The sequence below is a fragment of the Ictalurus furcatus genome, chromosome 8 (genome assembly GCF_023375685.1).
Source record: "Ictalurus furcatus strain D&B chromosome 8, Billie_1.0, whole genome shotgun sequence".
Classification (NCBI taxonomy): domain Eukaryota; kingdom Metazoa; phylum Chordata; class Actinopteri; order Siluriformes; family Ictaluridae; genus Ictalurus; species Ictalurus furcatus.
In genome coordinates, this window is record NC_071262.1 from 13,070,095 (window position 1) to 13,080,948 (window position 10,854).

Consider the following 10,854-nt stretch of genomic DNA (forward strand, 5'->3'; position numbering starts at 1 on the left):
TGCATATTTAAAAAGGTACACAAGGGTACTTTCCCAGCATCAAGGAAAATGAGGGTGTAGCAATAGCCCTTACTAAGCTGATGTGTGTGTAGGAAGGGAACTTGAATGGGCATTTGAAGCCGCATTGTTCTCTAGTTGATTTTAAAAAATGAAAAAAAGATTTCAAAAATAAAAAGGCGATAGTGAGTTTTTTTAATCAAACTGGCAGCAGGTACACACAACCTTATAGGTCACTGCAGGCATACAATCACTTGGTATACACCATTTGTTGCTATGCAGCCATTCTCCATTCCCTCCATCAGTTTTAAAAAAAAAAAAAAAAAAAAAAAAAAAAAAACCTGGGTTAAATTTTGGAAATAACCAGATGTTATTTGGGCCATGGATCATTCAATAGTGTGTGTTGAACTGGTTCTAGTGAATTAGGCGTAACAGTGTTGCTGGGCTTTTTATACACCTTCAGGTCACTGGGTTGAGAATAGTCCACCAAGCAAAAATATCCAGCCAATGGCATCCTGTGGTCAGAAACTGATTCTTATTACGGGCCAGAAGACAAACACCACAAAAGACCTTTAATGTGGTTCAAATTTTAATCTAATTCAGCCTCACTGATCAGTTTTATCAGTTTTGTTTCATCATGTGGGATCTCAGCTGCTGAAGCAGGCAAGCTATCTACAGTGGTTAAACCCCCCCCCCCCCCAAACAAACAAAAAACAAAAAACAAAATAAAGAACACATTGTTTTAGGTTTGACGTGCATTCTGAAATGCTTTTCTGCACACCACGGTTCTAAAGAGTGTTTGTTTGAGTTACCACAGACTTCCTGTCTGTTTGAACCAGCTTGGTCATTCTCTTGTGACCTCTCATCATTTCCGCCCACAGAACTGCCGATCGCTGGATGTTTTTTTTCTTGCACAACCAACACTACACCTAAAAGGGCATAAGTGTGTATTTACCTTGCTTGCAGTTTAGCCCTCAATAATCTACAGTGCTATTTTAAAAGGTTGATGATTATCTGGAAAATATTGTTCATATTCGTTGAGCAAAGTGTGCAACAGATCCAGGCCGGAAGGAAAACAAAGCGATCCCCGACTTCAGTTTTGGTGTCACCTTAAGAATTGCATTCGACATTGACAACACAACAATGCATGCCACAGCAATGACACATACCACAAATAAATCACTAGAAAATACAGAGAAGCACAAAGCTTTGACACAAGAACAGCAATTAATAGCTACATGAAAATGGAAGCTCGTAAGATGTTGGAAGCTAGAAATGTATTGCCTGGGCTCTCTGCATTGAAAATCACTCTGAGACCATAAAACAATAGCATATTTAGGTTTTGGTTGAAAATCATGGGCTCTTTAGAACTACAAGGTAAATACAATATATAAAGCATAGATGCACAACAGTCACCAACATGCCGACTAGCGATGGAGAGGGAATTACCGTTCTTGCTGGGAGAGATAGTCTTTATATAAGGACAGCTGACTATCTGCATCATTGCTACACCTAAAAGGATCAAGCAAGCACAGACCATTGGTCAGAGAAAGACAGATGTCAGCTACAGTTCACAGGTAACAGGCAGAGTGTCTGCACCCCGCAGGTCAAACAACCAACAGGTTCTATGTTGGTAATGACAACTTCCTGTCAGTCTGATGACACTAAACTGACCATCATTATGTACAAACGCCTCTAAAACCTAAACTTTTGATGTAACTAGCAATTATGCAATCTTCTTGTAGTATAATAATAATAATAATAATAATAATAAACAACTTAAACTTAACAATAATAAAAAGATGAGTAATACTGCCATCTTTGAATTAGAAAGGTTTATAAGATAAACAGTTATTACAGGATGCATCTACCACTTTCAATAGAAAGAAAGAAGGAAAGGACGGAAGGACGAATACCAAGGGGAAGAAGAATTCAGATGGCGCTAAAAATAAATAAATACATTTTTAAAAAAAGAGGTGTCGCTGTAGTTGTCATCAAGTGAGAGATTCAACCTACCAGGTAGTGGAATGGGCAATCCAGGCAGAGGCACTCTGAAGGGTGGCACCATGACCGGGGAGAATGCTGGAATGGCAGCAGCGGGCTGTGGCACAGTGTGGGGTAATGCCACAGAAAGTGGCTGTGGCCCTGTTGTGACAGTGACCGCTCCTGCAGGGGCATTTACAGTGACTACATGGGTCACGGCCACAGTGTGGGGGGAGGTTACTGCAGACGACAGCTCGGCACCTTCTGGAACTGTAAAACATCAGGAGGGGATATTAGACGAAATTTTAGTCAACAGTATATATTATTTAGCATTAATAGTTCCATCTTTGGCATGACAAGGAGAAGGGTTATCACTGTACAAAACTGGGAGGGATGTTTAAGATTTTAAGAAACAATCTATGCTGTATATTAGGAAACATTTACAGAGCTCTCACAGTACTGAAACAATAAACAAACACTGTAAAAATATGCGAGCGCTCCTACTCTGAATGTCCAGATTTTAATATATTGGAATTTCCTACATAAAAATTATATATATATATATTATATACATTTATATATATTAATGGTGGTCTAGTTAAAATTGTTAACTGTTATAAAATTGACACAGATACATACTAAATAGCTGATAAAAATGAACATTCAAATACAAACTGTAAAAGATTTGTACACTGCTCTAATACCAAACATTGCACATGTTTAAAGGGCACCTATGATGGTTTTGAAACGTGCCTAATTTTGTTTCAGAGGTCTCATACAATGGATTTACATGCATCCAAGGTCAAAAAACACTTTAATGTGCTCATAATTTAAACTGCAGCATTACCTTTTCCCCCCCCAGTGTCAAAGATGACTCGTTAAATGATCAGTTCTAAATGATTCATTCTATACTCCTACTTCCAGAGAGCATACTATGCTCTGATTGGTCAGATGTCCCAGTCTGTAATGATTGGTCTTCTGCTGTCAGCACGTTTCACTACCATAATGAGTTTCAGCTCCGTCTGTCCACGAGCAGCCAATGAAGACCAGAGGCGGGGCTTTTGTTACAAACCTATGTAGGTTAGTACAGGAAGTAAGTCTGGAATTACTAACGACTCCTTTCAGCTGTTCAGAATCGGTTCCTCCTTTTGGGAGTCAATAACTCTTTGACATGCACTTTTATTTTTTTAAACTTTGCAGAATTATTACATTCACAAACACCTCTATAACATACTACATGAAAGGTAATATTTAAAAAGCCATAATAGGTGCACTTTAACACAATCAGTACTGCTCACTGGTCCCTCTGTGAGACCCGAATGCTATTACACTGTAATTCACGAGTTTAATATCCAATCACCACGTGTCACCCAGAGAATGAATTATAGACCAGGATTTATGTACAGCTGCTTTGTAACCATATCTGTTCTTAAAAGCACTGTACACCTAACATATAATCGACTTGAATAAAACCCTTTCAAGTATACCTATACTTGCGCCAGTGGATAAGAATACGTAAAAGTATATGTATACTTTTAAAAATACTTGTCCACTGGCACAAACCAGAAAGAAGAGCAAACTTCAGGTTGAGGTGTGGGTTTAGTATCTACCTGTTCCAGGAGTGGGTAGGAGAGGCGAGACTACATTCGTACTGGGGGTGGAGGTGGAGCTCATAACTGTGGAAGAGGCCTGGGTGGTGTGTGTGGTATTGGAGGCTGATGCTGGGAGGTTGTTTGAAGGGTTGGGGCTGCTGGATGCCACTCCTGCAGCCTGGCTCATCATCAGAGGCGCAAGTTCGGCCTGCTGGATCACCTTCACGCCGTCTGGTTTTGCCCAAGCCGACTCTCGTGTGCGTGCGTTATAGTAATACACCTGTATGAAAGCAAGCAGCTTAGAGCTAGAACCAGAACTGGTGTACTGGGTGAGGCAGAAAAATAAGGTTTAGAACACACCAGCAGCATGGATATGAACATTGTGTTTACAACCGAGTTACCAGAAGTAGAACTGCATGAGTAATCGTGTTTTTTTTTTATCGTTATATAAAGCTGTTTCTGAATTCTAACAACGTAAAAGGACGTTCTTGTGAAGACCGGTCTTGCCAGGCTACCTTGACAGAACGAACTCGGAAGTACAGGAGGACACAGTACGCAACTTCGTGACAATTGAGATGTGCTGTGAGATTCCTGTTGTGCAATGGATCATCCCAGCACATGTCTATTAGTGGGACAGGGTCCTCATCTCTTTAGTGCTCCCTAAGTAATGTTTCAGCTGGTTAACAGATTTTCTGTTAAACATCTGATAAACTAAAACTTAATGTTTTAATATAGTAAGCTCTCCAAGTTTACCGTTACCACAGGATGGAAGCTAGCGCAGTTTAATTAAAATACTTCTGAGGGATAAATTGAAATTTATATCACTATATAATAAAATATAATACATATTTTAATGGAATTAAATAAAATAAAAACCTAAATATAATTTTTTTTATTAGGCTTTGTTTTAGCACGTCCGTCAGTGAAACAACTCAATACAGCCTTGTTGTGTTGTGTTGCTGCAATGAGAAACAGCCTGAGGGTGCTGTGGGATACGGTACTGTGACTGAACGCAAGGGGAGAGAGAGAAGAACTGAATAATAAAGAGATGGAGTGAAACAGTCGCACGTTTCTCTGACGAATACTTTACTTCTTTTACAAGTGCAGTAAACCACAAGCCTATAAAACTTTGAAAGAAGTACCAGTAGGACAGTAACCTAAATAAAATATTAAAAATCGAAATGTTAAATAAAATAAAAACACACGGCTGGGTGACATGTCTGGAGATGTATCTGAGATTTGTAGGCTAGTGTTTGCCCGTTTAACACTTGTTTTTCCTCCCCACAAAGCCGACATATGGCTTCATCCAAATTTATTGGATCACCTCTCTCGTTGGGCACGAATCCAAAATGCTCCCAGATTGCCCACGTAACATTTGGTTTCCCAAAAAGATCCATCGCAGCGGCAGGACCCGAAGTGAAATAGCAGAATTCACCTGACTGGATTTTGCTGTGCTCAAACAAACCCGTGCCAAACTAACAGGCAACACCATATAAGGCTTTTGATTGTGATTACGTAATTTGTGTATTAATATAAAATCTCCCGCTATATGGTAGACTATAAATACAAATTAATATTGCAACTGTTATTATTATTATTACTACTACACTTATATACAAAACGTTATACTTCGTACTAGTCATAGAGCCCACTCAAGCAGAAACATTAACGTGGCGTGTGATTTGACACCACTGCGGTGGTGCGGTTGTCATGGCCACCATCACAGTTCTACTCATATATATCTAAATCATATCAAAATCATTGTTTTCAGATGCATATTTTGATTTATTTAGATTATTGTCTTTAAATGGGTCAGGCTTCAGTCATCCACTATTGTTTTTGCAGCAACGACTTCTGGGACTTCAAGTGGGGTCAGTGTGCTCAGATCTGCATCCGATGCATCCTCGATATCAAGAACACATCCAGGTAATTTCATACGTCCACGGTACTTGCGTTCTTGAGTATTGGAATTTAACTTCGGCAGCGGATGATGATGTAGAACGAGTTCACAAGGACGCAAGATCACTTACGAACACATATAGAGAAACGGCTAATGTGATGAACACATCATGGAAGGCCAAGTTAAAAATGCTTAAGCTAGAATTAATATCACCACTCAGACAACATTACCTGCACATAGCACGAGAGTGACTCTCACACACTGTACATTTGTGAGTGAGGGAGAAAGAGAGAGAGTGTGAATAAGTGAGTGTGTGTGTGTGTGTGTGGGCAAGTGCAGATGAAGTCATTAGTGTAGGATTGCAGAGATAAAACACACACGCACACACTGCCATTATTATTACTATTATTATACGCAAACATCATTTTTAACTATTCGACTAAAAAATTACGAGCACTGCAGAGTCAAATACTGAGGAACAAAACACTCAGCAAGAATCACAAAGAGGAAAAGAAAGTGCATGTGTGTATAACGTATTGAAATTTATTACATTATTTTATTATTTATTTATTTGTTAAATAGAGTGCACAAGCAGTGAACAGGAAGATATTTGGGATTCAGCCAAACTGCCTATTAGCAGAGCGTAAAGAATAAAAATCTTCCTCCATCAGGATACCACTGATGATGGAGTCATAATGAATACTGCGCAAAAGAAATATTTTCATTTGCTTTAAGAAGAATAACTGCCATCTATTGTCAAATAAAAATAGCAACACGTTGATTTTTAGGTTCTGTATCAGCTAACTGAAGCTGTATTATTTAAAGGAATTGTTTGGTGGTAAAAACATCAGACACACAATTATGAGTTTTTGTAAAACAGCAGAGATGGTTCATATTGACAAATTTATAAAAATCATCCGCAAAACTTACAGCTTTTTTTTTTCTTTCTACAAAACCAGCTGCAAAATTTGGGAGAATAACGAAACCAAACTGCACTCTTCTGGTTCTGGTTGACCCCTTAATGTTACAGAGCACAGACTCTCAATAAAGATTGTTCAGTTTTACAGATTACGGGAAATCATACAGAGTGTTAAATCGCACTGCCAAATGTGTGTAACTTCACGTAGGAACTCTCCCGCTACATAAAAATGTGAAAGATTTCTATTACATGTCAGTTATGATAATTTGGGAAAGTGGAAATTGGGTTTGACTTGCTTTAAATAATAATAATAATAATAATAATAATAATTTTTTTAAAAGCATAATGGGCAGCATCAATACAATAAATACAGCCTTTCATGTCAGATGAATATACATTAGCATATAGGCGAGCTACTATATCACTAATTGCTCTATTCAGCATATGAAGACTAGAACACTAAGCACAATACCTTTCCCTCTGTACTCTTGTTTTCCACCCAGATCTCCTCTGTGGAGGTGAGAGAAGGAGCAGCAGCAGGTGAAGCCGCAGGCGGAATACCGGGAGGGAAGATGATTCCAGGAGGAGGAGGCATGGCACTTACTGGCGGTGGTATGAATGGTGGCCTCTTAGAGGACCAAAAAAACCAAAAAAAAAACCAGCAATAGATATACATTAGTATACTGAAGTGAGGTGAACAAATATTAATAATGCCAATATACATCATAGGTGATATGGAGGGCCAGCCTGAAGTCGATAGATTTCATATAACTGCATGGTCTGTTGTGTTCTTCTACTTATATCATAGCGATTCGCAAACTTTTAGAATTCTTAATTTATATTAAAAATCGACACATTGCGCTTTTTCCACTGTTTAAAGTTACATTTAATTTTATGGAACGTCCATGAGACAAGTTAGTTCCTGTTATCGCTTATGATATAAACGGTCACTCCTTCATGCGCCTCTACTGTATACAGGATATGTATGTGACATCACGGTAGGCGGAACTCGCCACAGACACGCCTACTGAGGGGCAAAAAGACAGAGCGGCACAATTAGTGTACAACGTGAATTCCATGAAAACACAGAAAAACCACATCTAAAATGGGGAAAAAGCTGTCGTGTGATCGACTGTGCCAGATTCAACAAGAATTCAGAGCTATCTTTTTACAGAGTGCCAAAAAACCATCCAGTCCCTTTTTCACAAAGTGGAGCAGTGTAAGTTCTTTTGGCATGTGGTATTCATGTTGTACAACAATGAATAATTTGCTAAATTTATTTATTTATTTTTAAACACTGCCTATTTCCACTGATGAATAACGGAGGTTTGTTCGTTCTCTGACTGTGTTTTACCTTCACAATATATAACGTTAATAAGTGGAAGCAGTGTTAGCGACAAACAAACTAGGACTAGCTAGCTTACGGTTGACCAGATAAAATTATAATACAAATATTTGTACATACAAGCAGAATGTTTATTGGTGTACTTGCCACTAATTTCTCCAACAAATTCCACCTTGAAGTAGAACCAAGCGTCAAGGCTTTTGTATGCCTTCAGGCTTTGCTTAAAATCAGGTACATATAAATGTCGGGAAAACTGAATTCTGGCCACATGCCAATATCCATGGGCCACAGGTTCTTGGGCAAGTTATAAGGTCACTGTCGAGTCCAACGAGGGGGCGCGTTCCAGCAGGAAAGTGACGTCAATGCATACCCTCTATTCTCACTCTTGAAATTAATGAGAAAAATAAACGCAGCTGGTCATACCACTGAATCTGTCCTGAAGACTCTCCCATGCAGCTTTGGCAGATACACTGTCAAATAATGTTCGTTAAGTACTATAAAACACGCACTTAAATGTTCTGCTGCAGTAACAAAGATAACACTCAATGGCCACGTTATAAGGATGCCTAACTGTAACTTGGTTAAATTTGGGCAAGTGACTACTTTATGAGACATGCCTACCTCGTTCCTACATTAATCTGTGCTTTTATTGTATGTAATTATACTGTTGAATCTATGGATTTTCAAAGGCATCAACCAGCTTTCAACATGTCAGAAAGAACAGCAGTGATGAACCCATTCACAGCACAGCAGTGCCAATAGAAAAAGCAGAATGCAACTAGCTGACATTTAGGCAATGAACCATGGCATTCTCTAATCGCATGTAAAGATGTGTCTGGCCAGCATGTTCATTTTTTGGTAAATTATCTTTTTAAATGAAAGGCCACTGTGTGTTATGATACTTGTGTAGTAGGTTTTGTGCGTTTTCACCATACACAATTCTCGTTTATCTTATTCTAGCCCTTCATTACTGACATTTCTGAATACAGGATGCTGTTGGCTGGACAATCAGTACGTTTACATGGACAATAATAATCCGATATTCACCCGATTAAGACAATACCCTGATTAAGAAACTACCATGTAAACAGCGAATACTGATTACCTTAACCCGGCTAAAGTCATACTCGAAGTAAACACAAATCGAATTAAGGCATGTGGAGTACTCCTGTTTTAGTCACATTATCGATGTGCATTACAGACATGTAAACACCTTAATCACACTATTAACCTCACGTGGGAGTTTTCGCTGCATTTTGCGACAGAACATGACGGTGCTCACCCATTTGACGGCAAATGAGAGAGCATGGCTGCGTCCAAAACCGCGTACTTATCTGCTATATGGTAGGCGAAATGCATGTATACATGGTAAGTATGCGGTTTGGGACGCAGCCCATGGCTTCAAGCAGTCTTCTATTAGCACATCTAGCATGACAAATAATTAACTGCACTCGAAGCGTTCGTGAAATGAAAAAATTAAACTTCCAAATCTGTATACGGTACCATAACGAAGACGACCTGTGTGTCGATACGTGAAATTCTGAAGGGAACGTCGGACGGCATGGCGCGAGGACGTAATGACGTGTGCTGTTAATCGCTCTATGTTCTATAACATCTAAAACAGGAACATGACAGGAATATTCTAAAAGCAACTCATGTAAACACCTTAATCACAATATTGTCTTATTCAGAATAAGGTCAATAATTAGGTTACTGCTGTCCATGTAAACGTAGTCATTGTTAGTCTATCGGCCGTTTCTCAAAACAGCAGCAACATGGAGGTGCGTAAAAATCCCAGAAATGTATCTAATCCACTCATAGCAGCAGCATATCATTGTACTGAGAACGTATCCATGAGTTACTCGGTCCTGTGCTGCTCTTTTTACACTGATGAACAGGGATGAGGTGGACAGACATGGTAATTGCAAGGTTAGCACCAAATCCAGTCAATAATCCTATTTATTCACATGTGGGGAATAAATCTGTTTCTAATGCAGCGACGTGTACACGGGTGTACCTGTAAATGGGCGGTGCCCACCGGCGGAGGGACGCTGGGGTCAAAGGGCATCCGTGCGAACGGAGCTCGCGCTGCAGGAGTCGGGCCTCTGATGACGGGGAACGGCGGAGTCGCGGGAGTGCTCAGTAACGGCTGTCTCCGCGGTAATGCCCCAGTCACCGGAGGCACAGCGGCGGGGAACCGAGGGGCTGACTGCTGCGCCATCCTGCTGCTACAGAAGAAGTACATCGAGTCATGCAACAACAACAAAACAAACAAACAACAACACCCCAAAAAATAGAAAAGCAAAGCGGGAATCATTCATTCAACCTCCAGCCGCCAGCCACATCCCACTTCTGCGCCTGTTTACGACACCCAGTGTCATGGCTGATAACAAAACCCCCAGCTATGAAAAGCGCAAAACAGTTACTGATTCATTACAGCTGGATACTTCAGTCTGCTTAAACAGCACAGGAGAGGCGAGCAGCCTCCGTATTGTCCATCTTAAACCAGTAACTACACTAGCATGCTATGCTAGGCTAGTTAGCGCGTTAGCCTCCTACATCCTCAAATTCAGACTAAAAAGTGTCAAACCGGGTCATTTATTAACTAGAATATATCAATCTCACGCGCAGTATTTATTCACAGAATCGGTGTCGAGGTAAGGCAATGATACGGGTTCAGGTTCAGAATGATACGGACCTGTTAGCACTGAACCCAATGCTTTCTCCCTCCGTGTGTTCCGCCATTACAGGAACACAACAAAACACTCGAGTGACGCATTTCCGCCAGTAACGGCCCACAGCCACTCCACGTGCACTGTGAAGCCAGATACAAGCAATAATTATTAGAATACCCTAATATAACAGGAACCGTTACATACATAATTTAATGATTAATTCATGATTTAATGAAGAAATACAATTCTCATTCCCCAAGTTGTGCAACACTGAATATCAAGCAATGTTTTTCTGAAGGACGGACTGTGGAGAATAATACATTTTAATTCCAACACAACATTGTAAAAATGTAGCTTTTAAAGGCCATTTAACTCCTGGCAAACTAACCCAAATTTTGTCAACTCTTCTTAGCACTTTCCTTCCACACAAGACCAACTAGAAG

The 10,854-nt window shown here is 39.8% G+C and overlaps 1 protein-coding gene across 5 annotated transcripts in view; it reads right to left on the reverse strand.

The window, feature by feature from the left end:
• The window catches only part of tcerg1a (transcription elongation regulator 1a (CA150)), a 34,623-nt gene extending 24,072 nt beyond the window's left edge, over positions 1-10,551 (reverse strand). For 2 of the 5 annotated variants that reach the window (XM_053630886.1, XM_053630885.1), the window contains exons 1-6: positions 10,435-10,551; positions 9,754-9,964; positions 6,864-7,019; positions 3,591-3,852; positions 2,014-2,250; positions 1,447-1,509 (exon numbers count right to left, since the gene is read on the reverse strand). In XM_053630886.1, the coding sequence (XP_053486861.1) occupies positions 1,447-1,509; positions 2,014-2,250; positions 3,591-3,852; positions 6,864-7,019; positions 9,754-9,964; positions 10,435-10,481 (976 nt within the window). In that variant the 5' untranslated portion in view covers positions 10,482-10,551. The remainder of the gene's footprint in view (positions 1-1,446; positions 1,510-2,013; positions 2,251-3,590; positions 3,853-6,863; positions 7,020-9,753; positions 9,965-10,434) is intronic. The other 3 variants (XM_053630889.1, XM_053630888.1, XM_053630887.1) reach the window with 2 other exon arrangements.
• Between the last annotated feature and the right edge of the window lie 303 nt (positions 10,552-10,854).